At 36.8% G+C, this 18,375-nt stretch overlaps 1 protein-coding gene across 1 annotated transcript; it reads right to left on the reverse strand.

The window, feature by feature from the left end:
• Positions 1 to 5,604: 5,604 nt before the first annotated feature.
• Positions 5,605 to 17,571, reverse strand: LOC131162942 (26S proteasome non-ATPase regulatory subunit 14 homolog). The gene is made up of 6 exons (XM_058119570.1): positions 17,263 to 17,571; positions 16,938 to 17,115; positions 14,101 to 14,182; positions 7,438 to 7,614; positions 7,185 to 7,352; positions 5,605 to 5,996 (listed from the first exon to the last, which is right to left on the reverse strand). Exons 1-6 carry the CDS (start codon positions 17,393 to 17,395, stop codon positions 5,805 to 5,807), a joined length of 930 nt encoding a protein of 309 aa, XP_057975553.1. The 5' UTR covers positions 17,396 to 17,571; the 3' UTR covers positions 5,605 to 5,804.
• Between the last annotated feature and the right edge of the window lie 804 nt (positions 17,572 to 18,375).

An 18,375-nucleotide genomic window follows, 5' to 3' on the forward strand; every position in this document is an offset into this window, starting at 1 on the left:
TTGAAGATGGACTGATAATGACTAAAGGCAGGAGAGTCTATGTGCCCAAAGTTGGAAACTTGAGGAAAACCTTACTGAAAGAGTGTCATGATACGTTGTGGGCTGGTCATCCGAGATGGCGAAGAACTCATGCTTTGATTACACAGGGGTACTGTTGGCCGAATATGCAAGATGATGTGATGAGTTATACCAAAACGTGCTTGATCTGTCAACAAGACAAGGTAGAAAGAAAGAAGACCTCAGGTTTATTGGAGCCATTGCTAGTTCCTGCCAGGCCATGGGAGAGTGTCTCTTTGGATTTCATTTCCTCGTTGCCAAAAGTAGAGGAGTTTGACACAATTTTGGTGGTGATTGACCGGTTCTCAAAGTATGCAACTTTCGTACCAGTCTTGAAGCCGTGTTCAGCAGAGAAGACAGCTCAGTTATTCTTCAAGCATATGGTGAAATATTGGGGTGTTCCATAAAGCTTAATTAGTGATAGGGATGTTAGATTCACGGGGGGATTTTGGGGTGAACTCTTTCACTTGATGGGTTCAAACCTTAATCTTTCCATTAGCTATCACCTACAGACAGATGGTCAAACCGAACGTTTTAATGGGATGCTGGAAGAATACTTGCGACATTTTGTTCACTCCAATCAGAAGAATTGGGTTACTTTACTGGACACGGCACAATTCTGTTTTAATTCTATGAAATCTTCTATGACTAAAAGGCTGTTACGTCGTTACGAAGGTCCAATCAGAGTAATCAAAAAGGTGGGACATGCATCTTATCAGCTTGAGCAACCTGAGTGGATGAAAAGCGAGAGACGTCCAGTCCATCCCGTGTTTCATGTAAGAAGTTTAAAGCCATTCCACACAGATGAAGCAGATCTGCACCGACAATAATTAAGGAGATCAACAATTTCCAGGAGGCAGCCTGTCACCAAAGAAATCTAGGAGATCATTGCAGACAGAGTCATCAATCTAGAAGGTCATCAACAACAACAATTTTTGGTTCAGTGGTTAGGACTGGGGGAAGAAGAGAATAGTTGAAAAACAGCAGATAACCTTCAGCATACCACACAAAAGATTGAAGATTTTAGAAATTCGTAGTCAACGACATCTACTTCGACATCAGAAGAGTGAGAAGGCCTTCTACAACACATCGACGAGGACGTCGATAAAATGAGTGGGGGAGGATGTTAGGGTGTGACAATGTAATGGGGAAAAGGGGAGTGAGATATTGCTATGATTGTATTCTTCAGGGATTTGGAATGAATATATGATTATCTATGTGATCGTTTGTATGATTATTCTCTTGTTGTTGAATAATATAAGTAGTCCCTTTGATTGTGGTGTTTTGTTGCCTTGGATTGTGATGTCTCTAATGGTTATAGTCTTATTCGGTGTATCGATGTATAAGAATATATTGCTCGTGCGATATCCTATTGTTCCTTGGTTTTCTTAAGTATTGAGACTCACCAGGTGCTCATGATTGCAGGCTTGAACGTGTGAGACTTGGCTGACTTGTCGAGGGAGAGCTCTCAACGAGTGCCACACGGCCCTTACTTGAGTCCCATTTTGGGGGTCCGTGACACATAGCTATATATGTATACATATGTATGTAAATATATGTGTATATATAAGTATATGTGTGGGTATATATACAATGTGCATGCAAATGTATGCATATATTTTGTAATTATATGTATGTATATCTTTCATGCATGTAAGTGTATGTGTAAGTATTCATTAATGTATTTTATTACTATCTTATCATTATTAAAAATTCTAAAAAATTTAGAAAATGTGGAAAATCTTGAAAATATGAGCCTTTTGGGTTATAATGGGAGGAGAATTATATTGTATAATACTTTCTTCCCCTTATTCCTATTCATAGAGAGAGTTTTTAGTCTTCAAGAATCGTATAATTTGAAAAAGATTATAACTCTTATGTTGATTTTGATGCAATCCCAAAAAAGGAGTAAATTGGAGATTAAAAAATTTTTTCCTAAGTTCAACTAATCCAGCAGTAGTATTACACAACCTAAGGGCAGTCTAAGTATGTATGAAATTGTAGATATGATATATTAAATAATTTTCAATACATGTACCACAATTTTAGTATTTCTCAATCAGACACAATACCAGGTCAATCAGATTTGCAATATATTCAGTAGGAAAATTAAATCAAATACAAAGCACAATATAATGCGAAAAATGTAAAAAGTGATACCGAATTTGATATTGGGGTTCGGCCAATACTGCCTACGTCCCCGCCTTGGCTCACAAGCACAAGGATTCTACTACGTCTCACTTAACGGGTGGAGTGACACCTAATACAACACCTTACCAGAATGGTACACCAAACTTCCCTAACCAGGTCAAAGTCAATCTGGGACTTTTCACAGGGTAAGTCTCCCTCTTTCGAACACACGTCGAGAATACAACAGATAATCAAATAAATTTTTGCGTACAAACAAATGTACTTCTACACAAGCAAATATGTACCACAATATAGTCCAGATAAATATGCACTCATAGATAATAGTAATTATGCTCGGTGCAAGTGAAGAGTGCTAACATTCAATCTGATGTAAATATACAATCAAGTCCTAGACTGTATTTTTAAACAATCTTTGAAACAAAGTATCAATATTAATCAATCACGGTAGGTTTCAAAGAGTTCCAACAAGAGTATTCAAAATATCTCAGTAATGATTTTCTCAAAATAATCACTCAAGAGATATTTGAAAAGTATGCTTATGAAAAAGATTTTGCACAATCAAAAACCACAAACTTGATGAGTCATGCAACAATGATGCAAAGACTCACTAGTTACAAAGGTTTTCCCACACAAAGATTTATTAGTAAAAATCGGGAGAAAAACCTTATGCTTAACTCTCAATCCGAAAATCAAATATACAACACAATGAGAGTTTACTAGCAAAGATAATAATGTATAGTTACTCAAAGAATTCTCACAAGGATTGATTAATCAAAGGAATAGAAGTATGTGAGGGTATAGGTTTTGTATTTGAAAAAAGCTCTCTCAAAGATAAAGAGAGTATTTTTTGCTAATTAAGGTGCTAATTAATTGCTAATCTGAGCAAATGAACCCATATATATAGAGAATGCCAAAATTATAACTGTTGGGGACACATAGGGAATTATTAAAATTGTTTAAAATGTGTTTAAGAAATTAACCCTGTTTAACCCCAATTAACCATGATAATTTGGTCAACCCGAGAGTTTCGGTTGACCAAGCCATAGGTTTGGTCGCCCAAACAAACACAACTAGAAAAAGTAAATTTTGAACTTCGAGTGTCTGAATAAGGGTTCGGTCTACTGACCAAGGCGATTTTCCAATATATCCGAGGTTCGGTCACCTGGTCTCAAATTCGATCTGCCGAACTTGCACATTCGGTCACCCATAGGTATTTTGAACGTGAAGTTCGAGCGCCCGAGTTGTTGAAAAAAGTTAGGGTTTGAGTTCGGTCGACTGTGGACACTCAAGTCATTTAAATTCAGTCACCCAAAGTAAAGTCAACTTTTTTACCAATCAACAGCTCGATTGACGAGGCAATTTGACTTGCCTAGTTTGGTTGCCCGAAGCCCTTATGATTTTAAACCTAAGTTCCATTCTTTAATTTAAATTTACCCTGATGACATGTGAGTGTAGTGGGGATTATTCTAAGTATTTGTGCAAGGACCTAGGGTCTATCTAAGGTCTTTTTACTTAGTCCCAAAAATCCGGTGTTGGTCGATGATCCCTAAGGTCAATCTATGATCTTTGAGCATTTAGTCTTATCATGCATGTGATGCAGTTATTACAGACCATATTATATTATAGACCAAAAAATAAATGCAAATACAATAGCAAATAGGTCTTCATTTTTTCGATTCTTCAGTTGTCATAAATGAAGTTTGATTTTCATAATCCATATGACTTGTTTGAGTTCCTACCATCAATGCATGCAATGATAAACATGTTCAAGAAGTTCAGTGCACGGGTGAGAAACATTGGTTTTGTCATAATCAAAACGGGATCAGACTCATAGAGTCAACATCTTACGTATAGAATTAAATCAAACAAACCATATTTTGTTTGTTTAGGGTAAGAGTATTCTATTACTGAAAAATGTTTTCAAAAATCTCAAAAATATTGTGTTTCCTAGTGTTCTTTTTTTAAATTTTTAAAATACTGATGATAAAACTCTAGTTATTCAAAACTCATGCATTCCATCATATTTTCCAAACCTTAACTCTCATTCCTAAATTCACTCATTTCACTTACTATTTTCATATATACAAGTCTAGCCCCCTTTTCTAAAACTTTGATTTTTCAAGTCAGTAATACAAGTCCAACATTTAAACCATTGTTTTCACCATTCACCCTCACCATAATCATCATGTTTTCTTCAAAGATTCTAAGACCAACCCCTTTTTAGAGTAATACTCTAGACTTCTTGAAGTCATGTTGGAATCTTCGAACAGTAATTCAATCACAGTAGGGCTATAAAGGGTCTTTTCTCTTTCATTTTCTATTTCTTTTCTTTTTGAAGGCAACACATACGCAATTGCGGTAATTGTTCTACGAACAAATGTCTTTAGAAGTGCTGAAAGACTGATCATCACTAAGACGATTGCTAATCACATTTGCACAAATATACTCTTGAACTCTAAATCTAGTTTTCACAAGCTTTTGTGAAGATTTTTTTTTTTCCCACGTGTTTTCAAAAAATTATAATAATAATAATAATAATAATGTGGCGACTCCGAATTATCTATTTTTAATTATTTTACCATTTTTTTCTTCGAAAACTTCTTTTCAATTTGGGACCACCATTCTTTTCATCAACACCCTAGACAAAATCTGACGTTGATATATGGCAACAATAAGTCAATAACAATGCAAACAAAGCAAAAAATGGCATACATCCCTTAGTCTAAGTAAAAAAAAAAAAATTAGGGATATAAAACATGACATCCTATCAAATTTAGTAAATTATGAAATTTAGTTTAAAAAAAAAAAAAATTATGCAGCTCTTTCTAAATTAAAACATTTTTAAAGACCTTCTGTTAAATTAAAACACAGGCCTCTTCTAAAAACAAAAATAACGAACAAAAAAAGCATGCAACCCTTTAGTAAAAGTACAAAAAAAAAATACATAATAATTTAAAAAATAATAATAATAAGACGCAAACCTCTCATGAAACATGATTTACAAAACCATCAACCTTTTCCTTGAAATTTAAAAAAAAAAATTACAAACTTCATAAAATCTGGAAATAAAAGAGTAAAAAAATCTCCTAAATTTTAAAAATTGAGAAATAATACAAATGACTTGCTCATTCTATTATTTTCTAAATTTGATTGGGCACTAAAACGGGCCGAGGCTTCATGACCATTTGTGCTACACAAAAGGTAAGATGACAATGGCGCTCCAAAAAATTGTTCCATTTATAAGCTGTCAAACACAGGAAAAGAAATTTCCCAAGACACCCAACACCTTAAAGCAAACACACTATCATCGCAACCATCCTACTCAACTTAATCTTGGCGGACTCAGACTAGGACAACCATAAACAAATCAGTAAACTCAGCTATCAGGAACAATTCTGAATTGAACTATTTTCCTGCTTTACTACCCTCTTTTTGGTTCCACAAGAATGTGTAGATCATAACAGTAGTAAAATTAAATTGAGAGCAAATTACAGACAATTAAAATGTTTAATAGGATGGACAGCCTCAAGGATCTGTGCCACGCTTCATCATCCCAAACAATGGGGCATCGTCATTCTTTATCCAACCACTCAAGTCTAGAACACGACTGTATCGAGCATGGTTCCCAAAGTTTGAACTATGTTTGAAGACATTAGGTTGGAGACATGTTCTTCAAGGTGCTTCTTGGCATCTTGCCTTCCCACATTTGCAATAGCCAACTTTTCTGGTGGCAATTCATCCTCTTCCTGAACTGCCTTGTTGTACTTAATAGCTAGGTTTAGCATCTCCTGCACACATCATGAATGATATTAAAAGAGAACTATTATATGGAGATTTTACATTCTATATAATGCGAAGACCACTTTTCTGAAACTATTTAAAATAAAAATAAATAAATAAATAAATAAAACCCTAGTCATCCTTTCTAAACATTGAAAGGATGAAATGAGCTGTCATTAGAGCAACACTGACAAGAGATGCATGACTAGAATACTTTAGTTCTGGTTTTCCCCAAACATTATTTTATCAACTGATCAAAATACAACTTTTTACATTCTTTAACTTGCGAAGATTTTTTATGCGGATTTATAATTCATTTGCTTTCCAAGCTTTAAATTGAATTAAGTCACGAACTTTGCAGTGTCACAACGGGGATCCATGAGACTGGCTAAATAGCCCATCCACCATACCAAAGATTCCTGACCACCCAGACATCACATCCCAAAGTTTGAACTAAAAACTTCCAAGATGAATGTTCAGTGGTCAAACTGTCGAGATGTCCCCTAGATCCATATATGAATAACCCCCTCTAAGAGTAAGTTCTTTTGACCAGAGGCCTGTAAGTCAGCCACAATGGGGAGGAACTCATTTACAGGTACTTGTTGGCAATTAATAAGTGGAAATTGGGAGGCCAGTAGCACATATAGTTATCCCATGGATGTCAAGATGGCTAGCCTCCACAAAAAGAACTCAACCATCCAAAGGATAGAAGATATCAAGCAGAAAAAACTTAACGGGACACATGCCACCAAAATTGATGTTCATGAAGACCAGGCCTGAATGCTAAGCTAACTATGTTTGGAGAGCTCTTGGACTTGGATTTGTGTTGGATTTGGATAAGATGTAATATAAAAAATGTATTGAAATTTGTCCAAATCCACCAAATCCAAATCCAAATCCAAATCCAAAGTCTAAAATCCATGCTCCCAAACGCAGAGTAAGTGTCGAGAATAGCCAAATTTTAGAAACCCCACCCCTCCTAACTCTCTCCTTTCTCTGTCACAAAAAGCACAATGGAACTCATTTTGGCCCCTCTGCCTTGCAATTCTGGTTTCTATCTCACCAGATCATGCCTTTTGCATTTGAAGCAATCCTTGCATGTACATCCTAATGCTACAAGGGATACAACACAAACCAAAACAGAATTTTGTGCTACCACAGTAAACTTTGTTAAAGAACATAAAAACATTGCTCACCTGGACAGTCTGTTCATTTGTTTTGGAATGAGAATCAAATCGCTGAAGAGTTAGTCCATCAGTCCATTTCTTCTTGTGAAGGTTCAGTAACATCTTCTCCTCAAGCTCATTCTTCCTGTAATTAATTGCAATGGAATAATAATGCCTGTTCAACCCATGGATCAATGCCTGGGGGGAAAAAACCATCAATAAGGGTAAAAAGATAAAAATTCAACAGCTTTAGGAAACAATAGAAGAAATATTTGTTCAGTACTTGAATGGATGGCTTGTTAAGATGCCCAAGGTTGGAGGTTGTTTGCCGTGGTTCTTGGCCAAGCATCATGGTTTGTGGGTTAATCAACCGAAAAGCGTCGATCACTACCTTCCCTTTAACACTCTGAATTGGATCTACCACCACTGCCACAGCCCGTTGATTCAAAGCTTCAAAACTCTGCAGAAAAAACAGTAATCAGCAAATCAAACGGCTCATTCACCAAATAAACTCAAAAGCATTCAACACACTTCCAAAGAAAATATTGGGTTAGTTGCACAGCATACAAAAGGCATCATAAATACAGAATAGATCCTCTAAACTTTTTCCTCATTAGAAACCCTTGCTTCCTAACTGAGATTGCAGAAGTAGATCTAACCTACCAAAATTTAATGTGGGTACCATCAACAATCAAAACTCAAAATTTGTTATGTTCTAAATTTACAAAACTCACATTGCAACTTCAAGCAAAAGAATTGGTGATTACATTCGCAAAGGTCCCATAAATTGCTATATTTTTTATCAAGAAAGTTAAGGCTCAAATGGCAGGTGCCAAGTTCCTGCATCTAGCACTCTAAAAATGACAACTGCAATAACAAAAACCTTTTATCGAAAAGAAGAGAGAATAAAACAAGGAGCATAAGAACTCATTAAAAGAGAAGGAAAACAGAGAATAAAAACAGCAAAAACATCAAAGCAGTGCTGCCACCCAGTCACACTGAAAATCAGAAAAAGATAACTCTTTAGAACAACCAGCTACACAAGGCCATAGCGAAGCTAAATACTGAATCCTATCCCAGATCATAGAGCATGACATCCTCTTTCCCAAGAAATATAAGCACTTCCTCCAACCAATTGCCCCACAAGGCAGCAAAATACTCACATCTCCACAAAGAAGAACCCTCTTTATGCCATCCAAGACCTAAAACAAAATACGTAACTACTGTTCCACCTACTCTGGACAAACCCAACTCTCTCCAAGAAAATAATTTGTTCCAAACACTCCAAGAAAAAAACAAAGTGAAGTAACGAGCAAACAGGTTTTTAAATGAAACTACTGCCAAAAATGATAAAAAGTTGGAGCCAATCCAAACCCTCCCTGAGTGGTAATGAATTTTCAGTCCCCTTTGGTTGCTCATTCTTCAGTTATTTGAGAATGAAAGTAGGGTGCAAATGAGTTTGGGTCAGCCTCCTTCCAAGAAAATAATTTGTTCCAAACACTCCAAGAAAAAAACAAAGTGAAGTAACAGGTGAGAGGCAAATTCTAAACTTCTGAAACATAATCAACAAATATCAAGAGATAAAGCCATAAAAGGCCTCCTACTCTGAGATAGATTGTCCGTATTAAGTCTATCAAGAACAATCAACCAAATAAAAGCTGTAATCTTTGAGGAACTTTGGCCTTCCAAATAACATAACGTCACAGGAAAGACATATTTTCTTGGAACAAGAATATCAAGGAAAGATGACTATCTTCCAAAAAAACAAAACAAAGAAGAAAGATCCAAGAACTCCCCATTATTAAGGGATCTATGAAAGTGAAATTCCAAAGAGACCTCATCTCACCACGAAATACAGAAGGAAGAAATAAAACCATTATTTAAATAAGACAGCCAATACAAATGAGCATAGGAATTGCAAAGTATGGCATCACCCACCCAAATGTCTTCCCCAAACCAAATATGTAAATTTTCTGGGGTCTGGGATAAAGTGAGGATAGATCTGCGAAATACCCTTTCAAGGAGTCACAAAAGAACCCCTTATCCCCATAATAGCATCACACTCATTACCCTGTATGCCAAATTTACATTTAATAACTTTATACCATAGGGAACTTTTCCTCTTAAGGGAAAACAATGTAGCCACTAATGCATTAGGGCAATGTTTTTAGACACCAACTTCTCAAGACCCAAACCCCCTCCTTTTTAGCCCTATAAATAATCTCCCAACTAACTAAATGATCCCTATTGCCCCAAACCCCAGACCAATCAAATCTCTCATGACTCACAATATTTCTAGCGACCCCCACATGAAATTTGAAAGACAAGAAATAGAGAGGGGTGCTAGAAAGAGAAGTCTGAGAAAGGATGATGTTACTGCCTAGGGAGAATAATGCACCCTTCCAACCCTCTAACCTCCAACATTTTTGCCCCAATTTCACCTTTGAAAAAGTAAAATCTGGGCATTCCTCAGCTTTTAAAGCCAGCTTTTGCCTTTTTTAGGGAACTTCTAAAAGCTATGGTTTTGAAGCTTTTTAAAAGCTAAAAGCTAGCTTTTTCCAATAAATTATTCTATACCATTGGTTTCCTTCATGTTTTTCAAATATTACTAGATTATCAATACATTAATTATATTTCCTAAAAAAACATATCCATTTTAGTCACTTTAAATATTTTCAAACACTATACCACATGTTTAGAGAACATTCAGGATTGACTTTTCCTTTCTAAGAACTTTTTAACCGCAGGGGGAGGGGGGGTCAGCAAAAAACTTTGCAATAATCTCAGTCAGCTCATTTTCATTAGTTCCTTTTTAGAAATTATTTTTCAAAAGCTACAGCGGGACCAATTAATATACAACTTATCCACTATGAAATCCCAAAACCCATCCGATCTAGGGTTCCTACCCAAGATCTGACTACTTTCCATAAAAGCGCTTTGAACTTCTCACACTCCACAAGATCCTCTTCTTCTTCCTTCCTATACAACATGTCAAGCTCATGAAGAATGCTATTCTTCTTAACCCTAATATCATCCAAGCCTCAATATTCCACTCTTTTAACACTTCTTTAAGATGCTTTTCTCATAAACTAAAACCATCCTAACCCTTATCAACAACCTCATTCCGAGTACTCTTAACCACAGATTGAAAAGATTTATGACCAAGCCACATATTTTGAACCTAAAGGAACCCACTTAATTTTGTTACTCTTAACAAAATAGGCAACTGGTTCAACAAATTTATAGACAAAACCACTTGGGTTAAGTTAGAGAACTCCTTTTTCCCACCCACCTCAAAAAAAGAAACTATCTAAGCAGCCCCGCCCCCTTCCCCTGTTTTCCCCAAACACTGGCCAAGAAACAAAGCAACTACTTAGAGGAAGACCCCTCAACTCAGAGCTTATAACAAGCCTATCAAAAATTTTTGCATGCTCAAAGCAATCTTGCGTCCCCCTTTCTTCTCCCAGGAAATCTTACCAGAACGAAGTCACACCCTAGAACCCACCTAGGATGGCAGAACTCATACACAGCATATAACATGTCCCAAAAATAGGAACTGCAGGCAGGCCTAGTAGCGCCATAGACCAACAAAAACCACAACCCTATTTCAACTTCTAGCAAAAGCAACAAGGTGAAGGAACCAACAAAGCTATCAATTTTGATCATAGATAGAGTATTAGGGGTGTCCATTCAGTCGGCACGGTTAATTCCGTTAAATAACCGAATCAACCAAAAAATTTCGGTTAACAAAATCCATATAACAAACAGAACCAAATTTCTTCTTATACCAAATTCCCTACCGAACCAACTAACTATTCAGTTAAATGGCTTAACTGATTTTAACCAAATTACACTAGTGTCCAAATACCTGCTTCAATAATCAATAAAAATTCAACAAAATTCTGCTGAAGTCTTCCAGCTGTAATTTTCTATAATAACTCAATAAAAATCTGCTCAAGTCTTCAAGCTATAATAATTCAATAGAACTAAATTAAAAAAACTGTTTCTAGCCTTTAAGCACTGATGTAATATACTGATATTCCATTAAATTCAATAAAAATCTGCTTCAATTAAGTCTTCAACCAGACAAGCACAACCCTCTTTCATAGGCAAGGGCAATGTCACGGTCCGCCTTTTTCACACCGTTGTGAAGGGCCGTGCGGCGCTAGCTAAAGCACTCTTGCTTAACTAGCCAGCCTTTCGTTTACCAACATTCATCCACGGAACACTTTCATTAACATTCAATCAGATAGCAGCGGAAATTATAATCAATTCATGAAAGCCGTGGCAACCAAGCAGTAAATATTGAAGCAAACGTAATTCATTAACAAATCCTCCGTTGACATGTTGTACTTAGCGAGGGAGGCAAGTAGGCTAAGCACGTTGACAATTGCTAGTGAGTTTTACAATGATTGATGAACACTCACCCTCCCCTAAAGAGCTTTCTAGGCCATTCTCACTCTAGCACTAGGAAACATCAAAGTGACCGAGGAGTCATACTGCCTTATTTGGCTTACAATGAAAGAAATACTAGAAAATAACCCTACACTAGTATTTACATGATGGAAACCCATCCCAAACACACGAGATAAGCGGTCATAGGCAAGCATAATGCCCTGAACAAGCTTAGCCCGTGACAGCCAGGCAGCAAGATATAGCCCATGAAGCATTACTGGTTTGGATGTTAGGATCTGGAAGAAGGGAGTCGGGAGAAGAGGAGAAATAGAGAAGAACCTAGGGTTTCGAAATAGGGAACTGAAGGAGAAATGGAAGGGCCATCAACAAGCAAAGGAGCAAGGAGAGAAACTGGAAGGGGTGGAGGCGACTTGCAGAGTGACAAACAGAGAAGAAATAGAGAATGGGGGATGAGAGGGAGTCGAAGGTAGAAAAGACAGAGAAGGGAGAAATGGGTTTAAAATATAAAATATAACGAAATATATTTAATCGGTTAATCCGGTAACCAAATTAAGCTTAAGTATATACTGAACCGAAACCAAATTACTGAAAAACTGTAATTTTTATACCAAATCAATCTATTTAAAAAATTTAACCGCACCAAACCGACTGAATTGATCAGTTACGATGGGTTAATTCAGTTTTTACCCGAATAATGCTCACCCCTATCGAGGGAGAAGAGTCTCCCACTCCTTGCACCTACTCTCCCATAAGATATGGACCAACACTTCCCCCCACCCCCAATCTATCCTTTCAAATTTAGTTCCTTGAAGTAAAACAATATCTGGAGCATTCCTATTCAAAATTTCTCTAATTCTTCCTCACATCCCCTAAACCCCTAAAATTCCAACTAATAATCCTCATAAGTTAACCAATTTAACCCCTCACCTCATCCTCTCCCCTCCCCCCCCCCCCCTCCTTTTTATTTATTTTAATTAACAAAAATAGCTAATTTTAATTAAAAAAAAGTGCTTTTTTGCACTTTTTCCCCGTCAGAAGTCATAGGGGTAACAACTAACCACCACCTTCAACTCTTTTCCTAAAGGGCTCACTAACTTAGGCCATCTGTTCTAGGATTTAGGAATGGATTTTCCTTTTAAATGAAAAATACTGAGGTAATTTTAATCTCAAATGAAAATATAGGCATCATTCATGCACATTCTACAAATAAATTTCATGTACAAACATAATTATATTATTATCTACCTTCACAATAAAAACATTGGTCCATAAGCAAACAAACAAAAAAAACGCAACATTGAGAGACAGCAGAGCCAAGACACTCTGTACTGTTGTCGCACATGGCTTATGGAGGGCAATGCCAAGGCTCATCAATAAATTTTGAAAAAATAAATAAATAGAGGCTTAGAGATGAATGCAGAATATTTCATCAAAAATACGGAAGTTAAGGATATACAATGTAATGAGACACAGACAAGCAAATTAGGAAGAGTAAAAGAAAACTAAAATACAAGGGCATGCGTCCCAACAGCTCATCATACCTCATAGGCAAAGCCAAGGTGTGACTCCATTTAGGGTAGATTTTTTCTGTGTGGTGTTAGGGCATGTGCATATTTATCTATAAGAAAAAAAAAACAAATATAATTTATTTAATAATACTGTAGAAAGTTATTTTACAAGTTTGCCCCTAATTGTAGTTTGATCTCAATTTTATGCCTACAATTAAGTGAGTATTGCATAATTACATCTCTGTCCATCATATTTGGTGCCAAACCCTTCATGTGTATGCCCTGGATCAATCCCAAATCTTGAAATGTTGTAAAGAGATTTGACTTGGTGGGCACAACCTAAAGCCATTTAAGCAACCCCCTTAACCTTTCCTTAGCTCAAGTGTCATCCCTGTCTCTGTCATCTACAACATGTCTCCTTTCTTCCACGTCATTGAGTTAGCTGTCCCTTCGCACTAGTCATAAATCCCACATAATTTCCTCCCATTGGAGGATGATCTCTGCTCCAACACTGTAACCCCCCAACCCACACTCCCATTCTGCAGGTTTCTAACCATCACTTCACATGAGACTTTCTCTCTGAAATCAGAACTTCTTTCTCTAGAATCCACCCATTCTCACAGAGTCGCAATACCACTCCATATTTGGATCTCCAGGGGGCATTTTACCTCCATCCTTGCATCGTCCACATTCCCTCCATTTGCCACTTGATACTTGAGCTTGAGGCTTGAGCTCCATAAGGATGGTCCATTTGTCCCTCTGGCTCTCAACCTCCAGATCCAAGAAACCCTATCAGAAAACATACACACTCACAAGCACTCACGCAACAAAAAATCAACATCAAGCAAGATAGTTGTTCATTTATTAAAGCATTTGTCATACATACTGTAACTAACATGCACAACAGCAGAACGACTGATATAACAAAAATACAACAGCAAATACAATTATTGTTCATTTGAGAATGTATCCCACAACACATAGTGGTACCAAGCAGCAAGGAATAAAGATAGAAAAACTACCTGTTGCGTGTTAATATCCACACCGGAAAGCCAACAGCCAAATCCAGGATGTGAATGGTACCATCCTACAACCATTTCTGGTCTGCAATGCCATGCCATGCCAAAGAATAAGCAAACTTAACCCGAAATAAAATTAAATAAATAATAAATAAGCAATAGGATGAGCTGGTATGTCAGCTACATCCTATACAGGAGCTTCAATTACTTCTTAAAACTACTTATGCAGATTAAAACAGAAAATTTTACTTTGCAATCATGGCCAAAAATCATGCAACCTATTCATCTTAACTTGTTCACCCTGTGCAGGGTATCATCCAATTATGAAAATGCATGCAATTTATGAGTGCTCCTTCGCAGAAGCATTTCAGAATCATTTCCCATAATCATTTCACCCAGAATGATTTATGCCTTTGCAAAGGCAACCAGAACTCATATTTGGAATTCAAATAAATATTTGCATAAATCATATTTTGCAAGTATGATAAGGCACTCAGAATGATATATGCCTTTGCAAATACAATCAGAATGCTTGTGCAAATATTTACAACCCAGAACTCATATTTGCAAATATGATTTGTGCAAATATTTAATATTTACAACCAGAAGCACATTTCTCAGACTCATTTCACCCAGAATGATTTCTACCAGAATGATTTATGCATTTATGCTATTCAAGGAATATGAGTTCAAGCATTCAAGCATGATGGAAATGAAGATTCAAATTCATGGTTCCGCAATGGAAACCTCAGAGACTAGTATCTCCACGGCTCCTCCCATTGCCCACCTCACTCTTAGGCGAAAGGTAACAATAAGCTGTTCTTTTTCACAATGGAATCCATAACAAAATTCCTCCATTAAACTAGAAGGGATATTTGTGAACTTCCTTCAGAAACTGAATTCTCTATTACTGTAATTCATTCAATTATTTCAATCAACTGAGTCATCTTCCTGTCCATCACCTTTTACATCTAAGGTGAAGAAACATTGCACTCCAACCAAAAGTAAATGTCTGAGGGCAGCACAATCCTAATCAGCAACCAGTGCAGCTATGTCTAAACAATTCCAACACTAAAAAAGCCATTCAACATAACAGTTTGGGAACTATTAAAAGACCTAAGCCAAAATAAATTCTTATAATCTTCCAACTGTTCATCTTGCATTGCCAACTTATTTCAAGAACCCACAAGAAAAGTTGACTTCTGATCAGCTTCCAATTTCTCATCTGCATAGGCAAGATTTCTTCTTACTTCTCATCAACATCAGACTTCACAACCCACTAAAAAATTAAAATAAATAAAATAAATAAAAACTGCAACATTAGAAGGCTCAGAAGCACCAATACTCCAAGAACCTCCGAGTGTCAACATCCAACACATGTTGGTCGCAACACCTGTCCAACACAGCCTGACACTGCACTGACACTCAGAAATTAATATTACATAACTAAATTTTGAACACGGGTCACACTATTTAACATGGTTCGACATGTCTTTAGTTTTTTATTTTCTGTCTTTTTCTTCTTTTTTTCCTTGCTAAACTACCACTTGTTCTTAGACAAATATTTTCTTCATGTTCTTTTAGGTGCTTGCTTTTTGTTAGATGAAACTTATTTGTCAAATCTGCATTAAGAATGCCTAATTTAAAATTGTGTGGAACAATAAAGTTCCTCATATGATTTAAGCTCTCATTTGAGCTTTGGTTCTTAATAGGATTAATACAAATGACTTGCTTCAGGCCAAGAGCACTCAACATTCTTAGGCCCAATTTATGTGTGGTAAGAGAAGTGAGCCACGAGGAGAATGAAACAAATTGTTCTTTATTTGTGCATTGAGTGCATTGAGGGGTTGCAAGATATTCGTGGAACAATCCGTTGTCCTATTTTGGGGAGGATAGGGTGGTTCTGCTCACTTCTGCTATAAATTTCACAAGTTCTTAGCAGTGAAATTTTGGGGGTTTGAAAAGGATAGAAGAAAAAGAAACCTCTGGAGTTCTGGTTTTGCACTGTTTTAGCTAGTTTGTGGACACTCCAGCTAGAAAGGACTGCTAAGATCTTAAGACAAGAAGACTTCTCCAAACTTTATTTGGGAGAAAATAACTTTTTCAGCTTCCTTTTGGGCACATTTTTTTGGGGCTTTTGAGGGTCTATCGCTGTTCAAAATCCAAAGAGACTGGAAGCAGCACTGATGTAACTCGTTGATATTCTTTGTTTCTTTTTTTTTTTTTTTTTTTCCCCGAGTGTATTTGTTTATGGAGGATGACTCATCCTCTTTCTCTGTAATTTCTTCTGTTTTTTATTGAATGAATTTTCTATTATCCAAAAAAATAATTACTATATATAATAATAATGCCTAAATTGATTTAACCAAAATATTTTACCACTAAATGTTATATCCCAAAAAAATATAAAGAACAAAAAATTAATAATGTAGATATTTTAATCAGCATATCCTACCATGTCATTTTCTTTCTAAGAAAATTGCGCTATTGTTATGTGCCTATACCGCCACTGCCTATATCAGTTTCTTGGAAAGAAGCAAAAACTCAAAAAAGGACATTGCAAACCCCAATGTTGTACCAATAAAATAAATCATAAATAACAAGAAAGAAAATTATTCAGATCAGATCTTCAGGTGTCCTGTTTCACTGTTCTCACTATTATTTTCTAAAGCCCTTTTCAAAATAATTAAGGTAAATGACAGGCGTCCTGGTGCATCTTCACGGTAGAATCTAACAGGCAAGTAAATCAACCCCACTCCAGAGAGCAAGAAACAATTTCTCTACGCACAAATTATGACGCGATAATAAGAAAGCAATATCTACATAGACAAAAATAATACCTTCCAGTCTGTTTGAGCATATCAAGCATGTTGGTCTGGAACACATGATCGACAGCTTCAACACTGACACCAGTACCACTCTGCGGCATCGCAAAAACATCAACAACACGAACAGTGTACTCATCCACAAACTCACCCAGCATCAGACCCATCACCTCCATAGGAACCCCGGCTCTCCCTGTAATTTAAATACCCAGAAACAAAAAATCAGAACAGAAAACCCTAATTTGGTTTTCAAATTCAAATAGTCCTAAAACTCAGATCAAAAGAAGCAGGAAACCCTAGAATCAACATAAAAACGACGGGTTAGTGCGACAAATCGTACCGTGCTTGAGCATCTTGAGGAGGGCGAGAGAAGAGATATAGACCTGTTCCGACGAATCGAGCGTCGGAGAATCTGGAGGCGGATGGCCCAGAGCCCCTCCTGCGCCCGCGAACATTCTCTGCAATCTCTCCATACCTGAACTTTCTCTCTCGTGTTCTTCCCTCGACGCAGTTTCTCGCACTTTCTTTCTAGTCGACCGGATTGCTCGATTTCTTCGGCAGCAAGATTTTGTGGATGCTCTACTGACAACTGACGGGGGTTAACTGCGCCGCCAGTACTTTTGCAGTCTCGCCCCAGATATTTGCGTATATTTGTTTTCGGCCCAATTATTTGCATATTTATGTTTTGTTCACTATCACATGACATTAGGAGCAAACATGGCCAATTCTAAGTGGGATCTCTTTTTCTCTCACCTAGGTAAGAAATGAGGATTTATTTTTTATTATTGAAAAGTTATGACACCCCAATCTAGTAAAACTAGGATATCTCCAATATCTAATATTTAATATTAAAAAAAACTTTTTAATCCATCTATTTTTTTTATTACTCGATATATTTCTAAATTATTTCTAAAATAACATGCATATGTTTCTTAACTACTCATTTCTTTGAAAAGACTTCAAAGCAACTGAGGCAAGATGCTCCAACAATGGTTAGATCTTACACTTTTTGATGTTGGATTTACCTTTTACTTTGTATATTGTTGCAGGGTAAAAATATGGTTGGGATGCTCCTTCGACTCTCGTTGACCTGAAAGAAGAAAAGAACAAAGGCTTGGAGGACCCGGGGTGTACTCCGGGGGATCACTCCGATGCCTAAGTAAGAGGAAGGCTTTTAGGAAGGCTCAATGCAACAGTAGAATAGTGTTATCTATCACTTACCTTTGCTTGCATCCCCAGTCCCTACTTATAGGGGCTTGAGTTGACCATTGGTTGGCTCAGATTTATTGCGTGGGGGCGTGAATCGCTCTTCGGCCATAAGTGCGTGCGCCTATTACTCTGTTTTTAAGGGCGTCAGCGTGAATCTCTCTTTCTCTTTATTAGGTCGGAGCTAATCACTCGTCAGAAAGTCAGACTTGGAGAAAGTATGAGACAGGCGTTGACCTGCCCTTAC

Source organism: Malania oleifera, chromosome 8 (assembly GCF_029873635.1).
Source record: "Malania oleifera isolate guangnan ecotype guangnan chromosome 8, ASM2987363v1, whole genome shotgun sequence".
Classification (NCBI taxonomy): domain Eukaryota; kingdom Viridiplantae; phylum Streptophyta; class Magnoliopsida; order Santalales; family Ximeniaceae; genus Malania; species Malania oleifera.